This window comes from Ovis aries, chromosome 3 (assembly GCF_016772045.2).
Source record: "Ovis aries strain OAR_USU_Benz2616 breed Rambouillet chromosome 3, ARS-UI_Ramb_v3.0, whole genome shotgun sequence".
Taxonomy (NCBI): Eukaryota; Metazoa; Chordata; class Mammalia; order Artiodactyla; family Bovidae; genus Ovis; species Ovis aries.
The window spans coordinates 77,947,974-77,968,047 of record NC_056056.1 but is presented as its reverse complement, the minus strand read 5'-3'; the positions used below and the strand labels follow the sequence as shown (position 1 = coordinate 77,968,047).

Sequence of the window (20,074 nt, the reverse complement as noted above, 5' to 3'; positions counted from 1 at the left end):
CCAGTTTCCATTCGACAGCGGTCCAATATGCCACGTGGCCCTTCTCTAAACTTTAGGGGATTCGCCCTAAGATACGTGAGGCCTTGAGTGGGACACGTTTTATCAGAGCTGGAGGAGACCAAGAGGGAACTGCAGACAGGGAAAGGGAAGGAAGTGGCTTGTCCTGGGCCCTGCATACCAGTGGCTTCCTGAACTACCCCTTCCTTTTTTTATTCAGAGTTCATGATCTGAGCCACAGACCACCCACACACACAACATGGAGGGACATTTCCTCAGTTCAAGTGTGGAAGCCTAGTTGAGAAAAGTGAAAAGATGCCCCTGCCTTCCCCCTGACTTTGGTTGCCAGAGTCCAGCAGCGCCCTCCCTGGCCTGCCTCCTCCCAGCACCTGCCAGCATCCACCACCCCCACAAGGCCCTTCCAACCCCTGGGAGCTTCCCTGGCTGTCCCATGGTTGGAATAGGCTTCAAGTTCCCAGGGCCCATTGGATAGGCTTCCCTGAGGCCCTTGCCTTTTCCAGGGCATCCTCCCTTGTCCCTGGTGGGGAGCAGTCCAAGCAGAGCAGGGGAGATGGGGCAGAAGCGGCCCTTGCAAAGACAGCTGTCACAGCTGGGCGGCCACAAACCAGGCCAGGACCAAAGGCCGCCGGGGGCCAGCCAGGCAGATAGACACGTGTGGAGGGAGGTGCAGACAGCTGAGCCATCAGTGTCTACCAGGCAGGGCACACTGAGGACAGGGAGAGCTCCAGCCCAGGCCCTCGCCCCCTCCTCCAGGACTCTTCCCTGGGGCTCCAGAGCCACCATTGTCAGGGTCCTCCTCCTGGGAGGACCCTGGGCACATGGCGCCCCAGACTCTCTCACGCCCACTCTCTCTGGCTTGGCAGGTCTGCCAAGGGCTTCGGGCCTCAGGGTCCAGATGTGATGAGCCCAGCCATGATTGCCCTCTCCAACAAGCTGAAGCTGAAGCGACAGCTGGAGTATGAGGAGCAAGCCTTCCAAGACCTGAGTGGGGTGAGCCGTCTCCTGGGGGCATTGCTGCAGGTTCCCTCCACAGCCCTGGGGAAGGCTGGGTGGGAGCCGGGGCTGAATGTTGAGACCCAGGCTGACAGGGAGGGTCTCTCAGAACAAGCAGGGCCTGCCTCATCCCAGCGCAGTTTGGGACTGGGTTCTCTGGCCTCTCCCTCTATGTCTGCACTTCCACATGCAGGGGGATCCACCAGGCAGCAGCACCTCACACTTGATGTGGAAAAGAATGAAGAGTCTCAGGGGTGGTGGGACCTGCTCTTTGATGCCGGACAAGCTGCCTAATGCAGATGTCCCTAACGGTGAGTGCAGTCCTGGGCCGTGGCAGGCTGGGGTTGGGAGAGGGCATTTGCCGGTGGAGCCAGGGGCTTAGATCCGGGCCCACCTTGGTTCCTCTCTCCTCACCACCTGAGGATGACGTGGTCAGAAATCTCTGGGCTCCTCCCATGGAGGAAGAGGGATGCTGGGGATGTCACAGTCTGTCCCCTCACTCTGACATCGGCCTTTTCAGATGAGTTCATCCAGAATCCCGTGAGGGGTAGGAGCCAGCCCCTGAGACACTTACCACCACCACAGCCACCGTCTGCCACAAACCCGGGGGAGCCCACCAAGAGTGGGTTCCCCCCACAGTGTTATGCCCCCCAGTACCAGGACTACAGCCTACCAGCGGCTCACAAGATGTCAGGTGGGTGCACTCAGGAACAGGCATGCTGTGCCAGCGCCCGGGGGTTGTGGGAGCCAGGGGATGGAGAAAGGTGGCAGATCTCAGCACAAGGATGAGTTTGCTCATGCAAGGCAGCCTCCTCTCCCCAGGGGACCACAGCAGAGACTGGAAGGCCACCTGTCCACAGGGCTGTAGCAGGAGCCCTCCAGTGACTAGGTGACACCCAGGGCTATACCACTATAAGAGCCCCAGAGCCTAGGCCTTTTGCTCAGTTCTTCGTGTTACTGTAATGCCTGATGCAGTGACCTACTGGGGCATCACGCTGAGATGAGGACGCACTGCCGGGAGGACGGGCAGGCTTGCCCATGGAGGGGATCCTGCTTTCTAGGAGGACTGGCCACCCGATGCCTGCCTCTTACCCACCTTAGTCTGTCAGCATCCTATGTAGTATGTTATCATGAAAAGGTTGCTATGTAAACAGGAATGTAATTCATACTTTGGGTGAAACATACCAAACTCCTGCCCTAAAAGAGAGTCATTTCCTCAGCACTATGGTTTGAGACAGACTGCTGTTCAGTGCTTCAGAGTCCAGGTTTTAGAGTCCCAAGATAGTCCTGGGCTTCCATTCCAGCTTTGCTCCTTACCTACCTTAGGCTGGAGTAGTAGCCTGCACGTTTAATTTAGCGGCTTGCATGCAAAGCGTGGGCTTCCCTGGTGGCTCTGCGGGTAAAGAACCCACCTGCTAATGCAGGAGACTCGGGTCTGATCCATGGGTCAGGAAGATCCCCTGAAGAAAGGAATGTCAAACTATTCCAGTATTCTTGCCTGGGAAATCCCATGGGCAGAGGAGCCTGGCAGGCTATAGTCCATGGGTTTGCAAAGACGTACCATGCCTGCACCTGTGCAAAGTGTGTATGTTTGTGTATATGTCTGCATGAAGTGGTAGTCAGCATTATTATGCCTGCTGTGAACCCATGAGTTACCGTGAATGGAAACTCATTCTTTTCAGGGGAAAATAATTTTTTTTTTAATTTAGATCGGTTCTGAGGATGAGTAAAAGAAGAGGGGATTAGAAAAGGATGATGAGCAAGTACCCCTTTCTACTGTGGGGCTGCAGACAGCCATGAGACACACCCAGTCCACAGGAAAGCAAGGATGAGTTGGGGAGGCAGGCATGGACCCTTGGTAGTGGCTGAGATGCTTCATGTAAGTCAGGAAGGGAAGCAGGGACTCACATCACTGGGGCCAGTGAAGGGCTTCTGGGTCTGCCTCCAGGCACCCGGGCCCTCTCTTCCCTGGAAGTGGGAGGTGGGGATTGGGCTGGGAATGTCCCCTTATCTTCCTTCTCAGCAGGAGAGGAGCAGCCAAGGGTGAGGATCCTGAAACTGGAAGTCAGGCCTTTGAAGGACCTGTGTGTGTGTGTGTACATGCATGTATGTGTGTGTGCACATATGTATGTGCATGTCCATGTGCTTGTGGCACATGTGTATGATATGAGTGCATGTAAACGTGTGTGCAAGTGTGTACAGGCGCCAGCTGGTTCAGAATTCCATTTCTCTGCTCGGCCTTCCCTCCAGCTGCCAGTGCACAGAGGGCAGGGCTCCGTCGGTAACTCCGAGCCTTGCCCAGGCACTGCCTCATGCCTCCACCTCCCAGGCCAGGAAGCCTTTGTGGGAACCACCCACCCTCCCCATCCTCTGAACCCTTCCCCGTCCTATCTGCCTTGCACACTCTTGTCCCCGCCTTGGGTCTCAGCCTCTCAGCTAATGAGAGAGGCAGACGTGTATCTGCTGGGTCCCTGCTCCGAGCAGGGGGTAGGTCACTAGGGAAAGACAACGCTGAAGAGTGGAATGAGGGCTGCCCCACTGTGCCCCGGAGTCAGGAAAGCTGGAAGTGCCTCTTGCTCTGTGAACCCGCTGCATCCCTGCCAGCCTTTTAGGGAACAGACCCCACCCCCACACACGGTTGATTCAGGGTTTTTAAACGACAGCACTAACTCTCTGTTCAGGCATGGCCAGCCGGCTGCTCGGACCCTCGTTTGAGCCCTACCTGCTGCCGGAATTGACCAGATATGACTGTGAGGTGAACGTTCCTGTTCCGGGAACCTCCACGCTCCTCCAAGGAGGGGATCTCCTCCGAGCCCTGGACCAGGCCACCTGAGCCAGGACCGCCACCGACAGGCACCCTTCCCACACCGTCCCACCAGCTTCATGTTCTCCGTCTGTTTTTTGCAACTAGGTATTTCTAACACCACCACACTTTTTACAAGATATACTCACCTGGCAAACTTGTCCAGGTCACCGAGTAGTGGCCTTTTTCTGAAGATGCTCACTTTATTATCCATATTTTTAAAATATAATTGTTTTACCTGCTATGTTTTGCTCTGTCAATGGAAATGTTCTTAAATTTTATAAGAGTTTTCTTTCCCCAAATCCTAATTTATAATATTCACGGGTCTCTCTCACACACACACACACACACAAACAATATTCATATTAACAAGTTTGGTGTCCGTTTGTTCGCCTTTCGGGAAAGCTTTGGCTTCATTTAACTAAAAAAAGATTTTGTTGTTGCCAAAGAGAAACAAAATAATCTTGCTTTCTAAACTTGATTTTTGGCCTCACTCAGCCCTTTCTTTTCTAAAACTAATCACTGTATTGTAAATTTCCATCTTTTTTTTTTTTTTTAAGACAACTCTCTGCTCTAATTTTGGTATGACTTTTGGGGGTAAAAAAAGAAATGAAATGTGAAGGGTAAACTCCATTGTGTGTGGTTATCTATGAAAGTTGCACAGTATGGCTTTTCTTAAACTGGTGTTTTTCCCCTGCATTTGGTGGATTTTTTTTTAATATTATTCAAAAGCATAACTGAGTTTTTTAAGAAAGAAAATTTATATCTGGGGTAAGTGTTTATCATATATATGGGTACTTTGTAATATCAGAAACGGAAATGGAATCCTGCTCACAAAATCACTTTAAAATCTTTTTTAAGCTGTTTGATCTTTTTCCTGATGTTGCTGACACTGCAGAACTGTACAGAACTCCCACAGGCCTGTACTAACCTTGCTCAAGGTCTCTCGCTGTTGGCTCTTTGCTTTCGGGACATGCCATAGGCGTGACAAATAAGCCAGAAAGTGGAATCATTAAGTGGGAGCATTGCGAGCTGTCTTCTCCTCGTGTTCTATATGGATTTTGTATGTATGTATGTATGTATTATTATTACTGCCAAGAGGGTCTGATGGCACGTCAGGGGTGGGGGTGGGACGATCTAAGGGAGGGGAAGTGCTTTAACTCTTAAGATTTTGTTGCCAGCCCTTCAAGTGCACTGAGCTATGCGACTCTAATGGTCTTTCATGTGGCACATCTGGATACTTCCAGAACTACCATGAGGTGGTTTAGATGGGAATTCATAACACGGTGCAGATTCAGAAACAGTATAGTGATCCAGTGCACGTCCAGCTCACCACCTTGGAGCCCATGGAGTTGAACCGGGGGTGGGGTGAAGGTGCAGAAAGGGGGCCCTTGATTCTGACCAGCCTCATCCTCATGCCCCTTCCCCATGGGGCCAGGCCCTCAGATCACCCTACAATGTCAAGGTGCAGCAAGCAGACCTCCGGGGATGGCCCCTGGGCCTCCTTGAGGTCTGTCTGTTCCCAGAAGGGACATATATAGGTAGGAAGCACTGAAAACAGTCTCCTAAAAGTGCCTTGTAATTCACCAGGTAAGAGGGACAATATCACTTGTTTTCAGAATACTAGCCACATGGAGGAGAAGGCAATGGCACCCCACTCCAGTACTCTTGCCTGGAAAATCCCATGGACGGAGGAGCCTGGTAGGCTGCAGTCCATGGGGTCGCTAAGAGTCAGACACGACTGAGCGACTTCACTTTCACCTTTCACTTTCATGCATTGGAGAAGGAAATGGCAACCCACTCCAGTGTTCTTGCCTGGAGAATCCCAGGGATGGTAGGCTGCCGTCTATGGGGTTGCACAGAATCAGACACGACTGAGGTGACTTAGCAGCAGCAGCAGCAGCCACATGGAACTTTTCCATCATGGGTACAATGACAAAGTTTCTAGAAACACACAAAGCAAAGCACAGCAAACCGAGAATCTGGTAAGACTGGATGAACTTATTGCCCAAAACAAAAGTTAAGTTTCAAAAGAAAAATTACCTAGTCACTGTGTCGCCCAAATCATATTTGTGTTGCTCAAATTGTACTTTAGCACCGCAGCCCTGCCTCACGCACAGTGGGCAGCACAACCTGAAGGGCTACTGACGTGTAAGCGCTGGTGTTTGATTTTCTGTGTTTGCCTCAGCATTAAGGGCATTTTACCCTTGCAGTTTTACTAAAACACTCTGAAAAAATATTCCAAGCTTCATATTAACCTTATCTATCAACATAATGATTTCGTGAACATTATTATTTTGTCAAATTCCTACTGACAACGTTATTACTATATGGGAGCTTAACTTTATAAGGAAATGTATTTTGACACTGATATCTTATTAAAGTATTCTGATCCTACCACTGCTGGTGGCTCTTGTTTCTGGTGGATTGATCATGGGCTACACCAATATAAAGTGAACTATTGAGTAGTTTACAGAAAATGAACATGGGCACTGATCTTTGTGAGACAACTGACAGGAAGCTGGATGAAGGGAAAAAAGGCTATCACTAAACCTTTCCAACTGTCTAAGACCAGGAAGCCATGCTACATCGTCCATATTTCTGCAGGTGGTGTTTTCTCTGCCACAGGCCCCTTTTTCTGTATTCTGGGAGGGCACCAAGAAAAGAAGTCATGGTCCCTGCCTTCAGAAAATTATGGGAAGCATTTTGAGAAATAAAAAAAAATTTTAAATGCAGGTGGCTTAGGAGTAGGTGGCTTCCCTGCTAAAGAATCTGCCTGCAATGCAGGAGACCTGGGTTTGATCCCTGGGTCAAGAAGATCCCTGGGACAAGAAAATGATAATCCACTCTATTATTCCTGCCTGGAAAATCCCACAGAGGAGCCTGATGGGCTACAGTCAGCACACACACAGTCATTACAGTCGTGTCTGACTGTTTGCAACCCTGTGGACTGTAGCCCACCAGGCTCCTCTGTCCATGGGATTCTCCAGGCAAGAATACTGGAGTGGGTTGCCATTTCCTACTCCAAGGGAGCTTCCTGACCCAGGGATCTAACCTGCATCTCATGTCTCCTGCATTGGCAGGTGGGTTCTTTATCGCTATGGGGTCGCAGAGAGACACAACTGAGAGACTCACACTTAGGAGTAGGTGTGTGCCTACATGGCCAGGTGTGCAGGGGCAGCAGCCTGCAAGAATTAACAATAGATCAGCCACTGGGGTTCCTCCTGACTCGACATACGTTCTCTTCCAGGCATGCAAAACTCACCTTCCCAGAGCTTACCTTGCCTAACAGCCTCCAGACGAGAAGTCCCTCTTTTGAGGGGTGGGGACATGCAGACCCAAAGCTGAGGAGGGAGGCAGCCCCACTTGGTAAAGAAGGGCCAGCCCTGGCTCCCTGTGATCCGAGTAGGGCAGAATTTACCCTCTCCTGAAGCATGGTCTCTAATGAAGATTTCAAACTGGAGTTGAGGGGTGAAGTGTGGGTTTCGCTAGAGATACAGTGCAGGCCCATTTCCTTCACAACATACAAGATTCAACCCTCTGTAGCCCTGTTCTCCTCGGTCCCTGCTCACCCTCTGCTTTATGTAAAAAAGAACTTTTTATTCTTTTGGGCCACACTGCAAGACACATGGGATCTTAGTTTCCCAACCAGGGATTGAACCCATGCCTCCAGCATTGGAAGCACAGAATCTTTTTTTTTTGGGGGGGGGGGGCAGTTGCTGCAGGTTAACCAGGTTCTTCCTGTCTTGAGGCAGTGGTGTCCCCAGTAAGACAGCAGTTACTGGATGTACTAGTCCCAGATGGACTCAAGGTACTAAAATACACCTGGCAATGATGTAGCCCAAACTTGTCATCTATTTTTTCAACCTCTTCATTCTAGAGATGAGAACACTGAGGCCCAGAGAGACAAAGGGGACTTGCCTGCTGTCACATGTGAGTGAACAGCAGGGCTGGGAGCAGAACCCAGGCCAGTGTCACAGGGACTGAGGCCAACTTCACCACACGCGAAAGGGACCACGTCCTTGCCCCATGACATCAGGTCTTAATTTCTCAGCCAGTGCACAGGCCCTTCCCACCCACAGCCCTTCTCTCTGCCATCTCACAGTCCCCAGCCTCTGTCTCCCCCGCAGGGTACTTTCAGTTCCTCTAAAATGATCACTATCACAGCATCACCCCATTTCTTCAAATTATTCCTTTGAGCTCAGTGGCCCTTGGAGGAACTGCTTGGCCTCTTTTTGACCTCAGTGAAAACTAAACCACCTCCTTCATTTCTAGACTGAAGCTTCCTTGGCCTCCCAGACCCCAGGAAAAAAGGGTTTTGAGGTACATCTCTACCCACACCCTACCACACACACAGCAGAGTTTGTTGTTGTTTTTAATGATACTTATTTGGTAAAGTCATGGTCTCTCCAAGAGTTTACCAGCTAGTAGAGGAAACCACCCTGGCTAACTCAGACTCCTGTGTGCCTGTGTATGAGGAAGCCCACGGCCCACATTTTCCCAGGCAGTCCTAGTCACAGACATCATGTCTCAATATCCTCCCCCGCAGTGTGCTTGTACACACTGAACCCCCATCTTGGGTTCAGAAAACAAGAATCTTATAGATAAAATGAGCCTTCAGTTGCTTTAGGGTGAACCCCCAGTCCTAGGGAAGTTCAGAGGAAGCCAGGACAGATCAGTGTGGACCTGAGAATTGGAGAATCCCCCCAATCAGACCTGGGAAGAAAGAGGATGCAGAGGAAGGTGGGGGATCATTCCAGGAGATGTGGATGGACAAGGGGGACAAAGGCATAAAGTCAGAATGAGCAGTACATGCAGGAAACTCTGGGAGCAGGAACTGCGATGGAAGGAGGGTAGGAAGTGGGGGTGGGGAGCAGCCTGGCCACTCCCAGCACCTGTCTGGAGTCAGACGGACCTGGATTCCAATCCTGCCTCTGCTGCTTCTAGCCGAGTAACCTTGGGGAAGCCCCTTCATGTCCGAGAGCCTGTGTCTCCTTTCCTGTGAAAGGAGTGTGGTGACAGTTCCTATCTTGTAGGGTGAGGCTGGAGATATGGATTTGGGTCTCGCCCGAAGGGTAACTGCACTTAAATCCCTGAGACTGGATGCACTATACCTAGGAGGTAAGAGCCCAGAGAAACAGTAGAGCCTTCAGATAGGGCCCTAACCACGGCAGTGCTGGCAGAAGTCCAGGAGGGGAGGAGACAGCAGGGAGGCGGGTGGAGTAGCAACAGGCAGGAGAAAAAAAATAATAAGATTTCAGGGACTCCCTGGTGGCTCAGCAGTATAGAATCCACGTGTCAGTGCAGGAGACACAGGTTCAATCCCTGGTCCAAGAGGATCCCACATGCAGCGGAGCAACTAAGCCCGTATGCCACAACTACTGAACCCATGCACCGCAACTACAGAAGCCCGATCACCCTGGAAGCCCACACTCCACAGCAAGAGAAGCCACCGCAATAAGAAGCCAGCACCTTGCAGTTAGAGAGTAACCCGCACTCACCACAACTAGAGGAAAGCCCACACAGCAACGAAGACCCAGCACAGCCAAAGTGAATTAATTAATTTAAAAAAAAAAAAAAGGATTCCAGTATTCCAAATGCCAAGAGAAGAGAGTTTTTTTCCACAAGTAGGAATAGTTAACTGGGTCGCATACTTAACTGAAAGGTAAAATGAGAAGGAAAAACACGACTCTGGGGTTTGGCAATACGGAGATCATCATTGACCTTGACCTACTGTATAGCACAGTATTACTATACTAGGGAACTCTACCCAATATTCTGTGATAGCCTATATGAGAAAAGAATCTTAAAAAGGAATAAATATATGTAAATGTATAAAGTGAATCACTTTGCTATACACTTGAAACTAACACAACATTGTAAATCAACTATACTCCAATAAAATTAAAGTATAAAAAAATAAAATAGATAAAGGCCTACTGTACAGCACAGAGAACTATTTTCAATACCCTTTGATAAACCATCATGGAAAAGAATATGAAAAAGAGTGTATATATATATGGTATGTATAACTGAATACTTTGCTGCACAGCAGAAATTAGTACATTGTAAATCAACTATACGTCAGTAAAATTAATTTTTTAAAAAATTTCCCTGTGAAGGGAAGCAGAGAAATGGAGTGGAGTTGGCAGAAGGGGTCAGGGGAAGTTTTTCTTAAACACTTAATGAACTTTTATTTTAGAATCATTTTAGATTTACAGAATAATTGCAAGAATATTAGAGTTCCTGTAATGAGTTACCTCTGTCGCTAACTTTTCTATGGCACTTTTATTACGACTAAGGAACCAATATTGGTATTATGTTTTTTATTATATAGAATCTGTATCTTATTCAGACTTTAGTTTTTACCTTTTATTCCTATTCCAGGATCCCATCCAAGAGACCACATTATATCTAATTGCCGTGCGTCCTTCAGCTTCCCTAGACTGACAGTTTCATGGTGGTGGTGGTTTAGTCGCTAAGTCGTGTCAAACTCTTGCGACCCCATGGGCTGTAGCCCACCAGGTTCCTCTGTCCATGGGATTTTCCAGGCAAGAATACTGGAGTGGATTGCCATTTCCTTCTCCAGGGGATCTTCCCAACCCAGGAATCCAACCCAGGTCTCCTGCATTGCAGGCAGATTCTTTACCAACTGAGCTATGAGGGAAGTCCTCATACGAGGACTCATATGAGCTATGAGGGAAGACAGTTTCATGGTCCATCGTAAGTCCATCATAAGTCCACAGTCCATTATTCAGACCTTCTGCGTTGTTGATGACCTTGACAGTTTCGAGGAGTGCTAGTCAGATATTCTTAGAGAATAGCATCCTTCATTTTGGATTCGTCTGATGCTTTTCTCATGGTTAGAGAGAGGTTGTGGGTTTGAGGGAGGAAGACCACAAGGGTGCCATTGTCATCACCTCATATCAAGAATAACATATTCTCAGTGTGACTTATCACTGTTGATGTTAATCTCGATCACTCAGCTGAGATCACGTTTGTCGGAGTGCTCCACTGCAAAATTACTGATTTTTTAGGGGCAGTGTTTTAAAGATGAGTTATATTAGGGAATGTTTGTGTTGTGATGGCAGAAAGGAATGTTTCTAAGAGAGCGACTATTATGATAGACCATGAAAATGAAACTGTGTGAGAAGGGAAGAAAAAATATGAAGAGGTTGATGGCCAGTGAAAAAAAATGCAAGCTCGGTGAATTAGAGGTCCTAATGAGGTCAAAGAGAGGTCAGAGTGAGGTGTAGAGAGAAGGAATCGTGTAGACAGTCATTGTCAGAGGAGGGGAAACTTAAAATTGGGGCATCATATATACTTACACATGACCCAGCAGTACTGCTTCTAAGTATTTATCCTAAAGAAATGAAATTTTTAAATTCACACACACAAAAAAATCTGCCCACAAATATTTGGAGCAGTATTATTTGTATTTACCACAAACTGGAAACAACGCAAATGTCCTTCAACAGAAGTATGGATTTAAAAAAAAATACTGTACTTCATTGATAGCATAGAATACCACTCAGCGATCAAAGTTAACACATTTGATTCAAGTAGCAACATGCATGAATTGCAAAAGTATCGTGTTGAGTAAAAGAAGCCAGTTTCAAAAGATTCATTCTATGTAATTCCATTTATATGACATTCTGGAAAAGGCAAAAATATAGGAACAGAGAAGAGATTACTGGTTGCCAGGGGCTAAGGGTGGGAGAAGTCTGAATATAAAGTGAGAGCACAGGGATTCTTTGGAGTATTGGAACTGTTCCGTATCCTGTCCATAGTGATCATTACAAGAATTCATGCATGTGCAAAAACCATAGAACTGTACATCAGAAAAAAAAATTTTACTGTATGTAAATTTCTTCTTAAAATAAAAGCAAAATTTGAGATTTCAGAGGCAGCTGAAATAACACAGCAGAGATGGTCAGAGGAAGTAGGGAGACAGGATGTTGTCAGGGTCATGAGGTGGGTGTTACGGAGACACTGCTCCTAAAGGTAAAGGGGAGACAAGCACTGAGAACTGAAGCCGCTGGAGGCCGAGGTTGACAGCTGTGAGAAGCAAGCGTCCAGTCACATGAGCAGAGGGAAAGGGAGGGGAAGGGGTTGTGGGAGGGGGACAGGGTTAGGATTAGCTGAGAGCCAGGCTCCAGTTCAAGAGGAAACTGATGATATGTTCAGAGAAGAAGTGGGACCCAGGTGGTGGTTAATGTCAGACAGAGCTCCAGAGACTGCATGAGAGGAGCAGAGTGGGAGGGTGGGAGATGGGGAAAATGAAAGATGTGCAGAAACCCCAGGGACAAGAGCCTGGGGGTGGCACATAGCCTGGAAGCCTTGGTCGGCCACTGGTGACTGAGGTTCAGGGAGTGGGAGAGATTGTGTATCCTCCTGAGGCCTCTTGGAGAGTCATGCGGGCAGGCTGGGGGTCGACCCCCCATGATATGAGTGCACTCACTGAACGTAAGGTGGGCTTGCTGCTTTCTAAGTCAGGTGTGAGGGTGCAGGGGGCGGCTCCCTCCCTCCCTGCCTGTTGGGACCTTGGCTTTGAACCCTGTGGGTGTGCCCAGCACTTGCAGGAACAAAGGAAGACAGTGCGGTCGGAGGACCCAGTGGCCTGAAACAAAGTGATGTTTTCCCGTCCTCATTAGCCTGGTGGAGGCGAGGGCAGCTGAGCATGAACATTGACATCATTTGGGGGCCTTGCTTAAAGGCCAAGGCAGGGCTCCAGCTAAAGATTCAAATCTGGACGACAGCAATCAGACTGGGGCAGGCAGGTTGGCCAGGATGGGTGTGGGGAAGCCAGGACACGCGCGTCCACTCCTGCTGTGGCTTCAGACATGGAGTGGCTGCTGTGCTAACCAAGGTGGCCTCTGCCGCGGGGAGATTATGCCCACCATCCCACTCACCAAGGAGCTGCGGCTGAGGCACCAGCATTGCTGAGCTGATAGTTCTATGATAGCATGAGCTAGATGCAACCCTAATAGATTCTGTCCCCCTCTAGGCACCGTACTCCGAGATACACATAAATAAGAATTTGTTCAGAGGAGGACCACTGAAATAGTGATGGGGCTTGCAACCACAGCACAGCTGCCTGGAGAAGTTGGGACAGTTTGTCCTAGAGACTTTGAGAGAGCTCAGATGACCACCTTCAAGCATCTGGAGAAGAGTTTTTCTGCATGGCCCCCTAGTATCATATACACTTTATTCAAATTTCCTTGATTTTTACCTAATGTCCTTTTTTCCCCATCCAAGAAACGACATTATATTTAATCATTGTATCTGCCTAGGCTCCCCTGGCCTGTGACAATTTCTCCAGCGGACTTATTTTTGATGACCTTGACAGTTCTGAGCAATACTGGTTTTTCAGCAATAGAGAACTAGGCCCGTAGATTCAGAAAAACAGCAGCTCAATGCAAGTATACTCAAGAGTAAACCTCACTCCTCTTATAACATGTCAGCTTTTGTTTGCTCAGTATAACAGGAAGTACCATTTGCTTCGCTCACCCAAGAGAGCTATTTAGAGGATAACGCCATCTAAGGCTATCTGGTGAAGATAAAGAAAACTCTTAATTTCACGTCTTTGTTCAGGTCTGGCCATCAGATCACGAAGGTGGCGCGTGAAACCTAGGACAGGCAGAGGGGGACCAGCACTGCACCTTAAGCCTTATCTTCTGTCTGTGCAGAAGAAAGTGCAAATTATGTTGAACTTCAATATTTAAAGCATTTTTCTTCATATGGATTTATAGCGTATGGTCTCTTAAGAAGTACTGCTTCTCTTTGGGAGATACTGGGGAGTCACATCTGAAGTCAGTGAGTAAAAATCACCAGAGTCAAAATTACCCTCAAGAACCCCTATGGAAGGTGTGACTGTGCTGGAAACCAGCACCCCACCTCTGACCCAGCACAGCCCGTTTCCCCTCCAGGGTCAGTCGGAACAAGTGTGGTTTCTCCGGATGAGCACCAGATGAAATAGCTGGCTTCCAGCTCAGGGCCACGTTGTAAAAAAAAGACACATCTTTAAATGAAGCACACACTTTGAGAAGGGTGTAGAGACAGACTCCTTGAGGAAACATCCAATCCACAGCTCCCTCCTCAGCCTATCCTAGGGGCACATGGTCATTTCTTGGGATTGGTCAGTGGGCATAGTTACCCACCTTCGGGGGCAGATTCAGAGTTTGAGAGACCTGTTAATTGTAGGTAACCTTGACATGTGATAAAAATGACACTTTATCTTTGTGGTTCTTTCTCTCAAAAATTTACAGCACCAATCTAATCACATGGGAACATCAGACAAATCAAGGGACATGCTACAAAATACCTCACCAGTATTGCTCAAAACTGTTAAGGTCATCAAAAATAAGTCAGCTGGACAAATCGTCACAGCCCAGGGGAGCCTAAGCAGAGACAGCAATTAAATATAATGTGGTTTCTCGGATGGTGAAAAAAAGAACATTAGGTAAAAATCAAGGAAATTTGAATAAAGTGTACACTTTAGCTAATTATGGTATTTCAGAATTGGTTCATTAATAGTAAGAACTACACCACACTAATGTAAGATGCCAATAATAGGGGGAGGTAGGTGCAGGGCAAATGGTAATTCTCTGTGTTATCTTTACAATTTTTCTATAAGCCTGAAACTATTCTTAAAAATATTTAATTACAAAATGATGGCAGATATAAACAGAGAAATACAGGAGGAAAGGAGAAGCAAAGAAAAGGATAAATGAGTAAATCTAAGTGAATATGGACTGTTAAAACAGTAATAATGATAATATATTGTGGGGTTTTAAGTAAAAGTGAAATTACTATACATGAAAGCAGTAGGACAAGAGGTGGGAAAAGGTAAACGTAGTAAAATGACGTTTAGTTCCTGCAGTGCCTAGCAACTAAGTGGCTAAAGTACTGATTTATGTTAGATTCCAATAAGTCAAAGATGTGTGTTTTAAAATAATGTGTAACGAGCTAAAAGAACAGGAAAATGAAATCTTTTTTAAAAAAATCTGATTATCCCAAAAAAGAGGAAAATGAACATAGGATAAGTGGGACAAGCAGAAAACAAATAAGATTCTAGGTTTAAATCTAAATATATCAGTAATTACATAAAATATACGTAGGTTAAATATTTCAATTAAATTTAAAAGGCCAGACTGGGTTTAAAAAATAAATATAAGCTGCTTTTAGGAAACATGACTTCTGAATTAAGAATACAGATAGGAGAATGTAAAAGGAAGAAAAACAGGACAAATGCTAAACAAAACAGAGTTGTTATAGCATACTAACATTAGCTGGGTACTTTAAGAAAGAAGCATTACTGAAACAAGGAGGGGTATTTCATAATAATAAAATGCCACTGGAAGATAATTATATATTTGTATACACCTAATAAGCCTAAGAAATTGATATCAATACAAGGAAAAGTAGAAAACTATTATCATAGCTGGGGATTTTAACACATTTCTCTCAGTGACTGATAAAGCAAGCAGAAAAAAGTAAAGACAACCCAGAAAACAGAAGAAAATATTTGTAAATTATATGTTTGATAAGGAACTATTTTCAGCATATATGAAAGACATTTATAATTCAATAATTGAAAAGAAAATAATCCAATTTAAAATGGGCAAAATTTTAGGCATTTCTCCAAAGAAGATACACAAATGAAACTAAGCATAGAAGAAAAGATGCCCAGGGTCTGTAGTGATTAGGGAAATGCAAATATAAACCCTGAGATATCACTCATGCACCTCTAGGATGGCTAAAATCTAAAACACAGACAATAACAAGTGTCGATAAATATGTGGAGAAATTGTAACCCTCAAACATTTCTGGTGGAAATGTAAAATGATACAGCCCCTCACAAAAAAAATCTGGCAGTTCCTCAAAAATTTAAACATAGAATTACCATATGACTCTGCAACCCCAGGCCTAGGTATATACCCAAGAAAACTGAAAACGCATATTCATGGAAAAACTTCTACACAAATGTATATAGCAGCATTATTCATAACAGCCAAAAAATACAAACAACCCAAACATCCATCCGCTGATGAATACATAAACAATACCTATGTAATGGAATATTATTCAGCCGTATAAAGTAATGAAGTACTAATATGTGCCACAGCATGGGAACACCATGCTGAGTGGAAGATGCCAAAGCAAAAGGCCACAATATATGCAAAAGGATTCAACTTACAAGAACTATTCAGAAGAGATGAATCCATAGATACTGAAAATCAGTGGTTACTCAGGGCTGGAAGAAGGAAAAAATGGGGAAGGTTTCTTTTGGGGATGATGAAACATTCTGAAATTAGATAGTGGTAATGGTTGCACAATTTTGTTAATATACTGAAAACCACTGAATTGTATACTTTAAAGGGCAAATGTGGTTTGTGAATTATATATCAATAGGAAAGTAGATAAGCGTATAAAAGATTGAAGTATACAGTTAAGAAGCCCTCATTGACATATGCAGAACTCTTACGTGTACACAGGGAATTTACTGAAATTAGTCATGTACTAGAAGTCACAGTATTAGTACTGAGCAAGCCTTGACACATTTCAAAGGTTTAAAATGACTCAGAGCATATTCCTGACCACACTGAAATTAAACTAGAAATCAATAACCAGTAAATGAGACACAGAAAGACAAATATTATATATAACATCGCTTGTAAGTGGAATCTTAAAACAGGTACAAATGAGCTTATCTACAAAATAGTAGAGTCGAGGATGTAGAAAACAAACTTATGATTACCAGGGGATAAGGAGGGGTGGGGAGATAAACAGGGAGATTGGGCATGACATACACACACTATTATATAAAATAGTAACCAGTAAGAACCTGCAGTATAGCACAAGGAACTCTACTCAGTACTCTGTTATGGCTCATATTGGAGAAGAATTTTTTTAAAAAAGAATGGATATATGTATAACTGCTACAGTCTGCATACACCTGAAGCTAACCCAACATTGCAAATCAACTATACTCCAATAAAATTTTTCTGAAAAAAAATTAACATCCTTAAAAAAAGAAACCTATAACCAAATGTAAGCTTGAATCACATGTTGAATTTTAAGCAGTACACTTCTGAATTCCTCACATGTCAAAAAAAATTCACACGAAGTTAGACTATATTTTGAATATTAATGAAAGCAACATGTCAAAGCTTCTGGGATTCAGTTAGAGCCATGCTTACAGAGAAATTTATAGCCTTATTAGATTACATTAGAAAAGAAGAAAGGATGAAAACCAATGATAGAAGTATTAATATCAAGGATTTAGGCAACAAATGGTAAATTAAACATAACAGAAAAAAATAAAGAAAAATATTAGAGAGAAACTAGCTGAAAACAAATGTAAAATTGAGAAAAATAAACAAAGCTAATGTATTAATCTTTGAAAAGATTGACAAAATTTACAAATACCTTACAAGATGTTTCAGGCAAAAGAGATAGTAGATATAAAATCTAATATCAGAAAATAAAAGATTATAAAGGGATATGACAAAAAACTTTACCATCAAGCCAGATGAAACAGACTAACTCCTTGAAAACTCAAAATCACTGACATAAGAATAGAAAATATAAATGATTCCATATTTATTAAAGAAATCAAATCCTTAAATAAAACTTTCCCACTACGAAAACTTCAGTCCCAGATGGCTTCACCATTAAATTCTTCCAGATGTTTGAGGAAAATTAACCTTTCTCAAACACATTTAGAAAATAGAGGGGACACTTTGAACTCATTTCTGATGCCAGCATATCCTTGATACCAATGCCTAACGACATTTAACAAAAAGAAAACTTACAGGAGACCACTGTCTCTCAAAAACATCAAATCAAATATCCTCAACAAAATATTACCCAAACAATGACACATGGGAAGGAAACTGCATTGTAAGACGGTGGGTTTATTACAAGAACACAAAGCTAATTTAAAACTGAAAACCTGATTCATGTAACTTAACATTTTAACTGAATAAAGAAAAACTCAATACATGCATAAAAGATATTTAATAAAGTTTCAGATGCATTATTGGGGAAAAAAGGAATTCAGCACCCTAGGAATACAGAGTAGCTTCCTCAATCTGATAAAGGGTTTTAATTAAAAGACTTAAAAATATTATACTTAATGGTGAAATTAATACTAAAAGCCTTTCCCCCAGGAGAAACAAGATGAAAGAGGTCAATTACCATCATATATATATTCAACAGTATATTTGAGAACCTAACCAGCATAATCAAGAAGAAAAAGAGAGGCTTCCCTGGTAGCTCAATGATAACCACGATGGTGTGATCACTCACCTAGAGCCAGACATCTCGGAGTGCGAAGTCAAGTGGGCCTTAGGAAGTGTCACTACAAACAAAGCTAGTGGAGGTGATGGAATTCCAGCTGAGTTATTTCAAATTGTAAAAGATGATTCTGTGAAAGTCAAGAAGAGATAAGAAAGCCTTCTTCAGCGATCAGTGCAAAGAAATAGAGGAAAACAACAGAAAGGGAAAGACTAGAGATCTCCTCAAGAAAATTAGAGATCCCAAGGGAACATTTCATGCAAGGATGGGCTCGATAAAGGATGGAAATGGTATGGTCCTACAAGAAGCAGAAGATATTAAGAAGAGGTGCCAAGAATACACAGAAGAACTGTACAAAAAAGATCTTCATGACCCAGATAATCATGATGATGTGATCACTAATATAGAGCCAGACATCTTGGAATGTGAAGTCAAGTGGACCTTAGAAAGCATCACTACGAACAAAGCTAGTGGAGGTGATGGAATTCCAGTTGAGCTGTTTCAAATCCTGAAAGATGATGCTGTGAAAGTGCTGCACTCAATATGCCAGCAAATTTGGAAGACTCAGCAGTGGCCACAGGACTGGAAAAGGTCAGTTTTCATTCCAATTCCAAAGAAAGGAAATGCAAAAGAATGCTCAAACTACCACATAATTGCACTCATCTCACATGCTAGTAAAGTAATGCTCAAAATTCTCCAAGCCAGGCTTCAGCAACAGGTGAACCATGAACTCTCTGATGTTCAAGCTGGTTTTAGAAAAGGCAGAGGAACCAGAGATCAAATTGCCAACATCCGCTGGATCATCAAAAAAGCAAGAGAGTTCCAGAAAAACATCTATTTCTGCTTTATTGACTATGCCAAAGCCTTTGACTGTGTGGACCACAATAAACTGTGGAAAATTCTGAAGGGGATGGGAATACCAGACCACCTGACCTGCCTCTTGAGAAACCTGTATGCAGGTCAGGAAGCAGCAGTTAGAACTGGACATGGAACAACTGACTGGTTCCAAATAGGAAAAGGAGTACGTCAAGGCTGTATATTGTCACCCTGCTTATTTAACTTATACGCAGAGTACATCATGAGAAACGCTGGACTGGAAGAAGCACAACCTGGAATCAAGATTGCCGGGAGAAATATCAATAACCTCAGATATGCAGATGACACCACCCTGATGGCAGAAAGTGAAGAGGAGCTAAAAAGCCTCTTGATGAAAGTAAAAGAGGAGAGTGAAAAAGTTGGCTTAAAGCTCAACATTCAGAAAACGAAGATCATGGCATCTGGTCCCATCACTTCATGGGAAATACATGGGGAAACAGTGGAAACAGTGTCAGGCTTTCTTTTTTTGGGCTTCAATATCACTGCAGATGGTGATTGCAGCCATGAAATTAAAAGATGCTTACTCCTTGGAAGAAAAGTTATGACCAACCTAGATAGTGTATTCAAAAGCAGAGATATTACTTTGCTGACTAAGGTCCATCTAGTCAAGGCTATGGTTTTTCCTGTGGTCATGTATGGATGTGAGAGTAGGACTGTGAAGAAGGCTGAGTGCCGAAGAATTGATGCTTTTGAACTGTGGTGCTGGAGAAGACTCTTGAGAGTCCCTTGGACTGCAAGGAGATCCAACCAGTCCATTCTGAAGGAGATCAGCCCTGGGATTTCTTTTGGAAGGAATGATGCTAAAGCTGAAACTCCAGTACTTTGGCCACCTCATGTGAAGAGTTGACTCATTGGAAAAGACTGATGCTGGGAGGGATTGGGGGCAGGAGGAGAAGGGGACGACCGAGGATGAGATGGCTGGATGGCATCACTGACTAAATGGACGTGAGTCTGAGTGAACTCCGGGAGATGGTGATGAACAGGGAGGCCTGGCGTGCTGCGATTCATGGGGTCGCAAAGAGTTGGACACGACTGAGCGACTGAACTGAACTGATACAGATGCCACCCCCCTAATGGCAGAAA

The 20,074-nt window shown here is 44.7% G+C and overlaps 1 protein-coding gene across 1 annotated transcript in view; it reads left to right on the top strand.

Moving 5' to 3' along the window:
• Window positions 1-6,211, top strand: part of EPAS1 (endothelial PAS domain protein 1) — a 93,771-nt gene extending 87,560 nt beyond the window's left edge. The window contains exons 13-16 of the mRNA XM_015094403.3: window positions 882-1,008; window positions 1,205-1,322; window positions 1,532-1,705; window positions 3,693-6,211. Coding sequence (XP_014949889.2) covers window positions 882-1,008; window positions 1,205-1,322; window positions 1,532-1,705; window positions 3,693-3,844 — 571 coding nt within the window. The 3' untranslated portion in view covers window positions 3,845-6,211. The remainder of the gene's footprint in view (window positions 1-881; window positions 1,009-1,204; window positions 1,323-1,531; window positions 1,706-3,692) is intronic.
• Window positions 6,212-20,074: the final 13,863 nt, after the last annotated feature.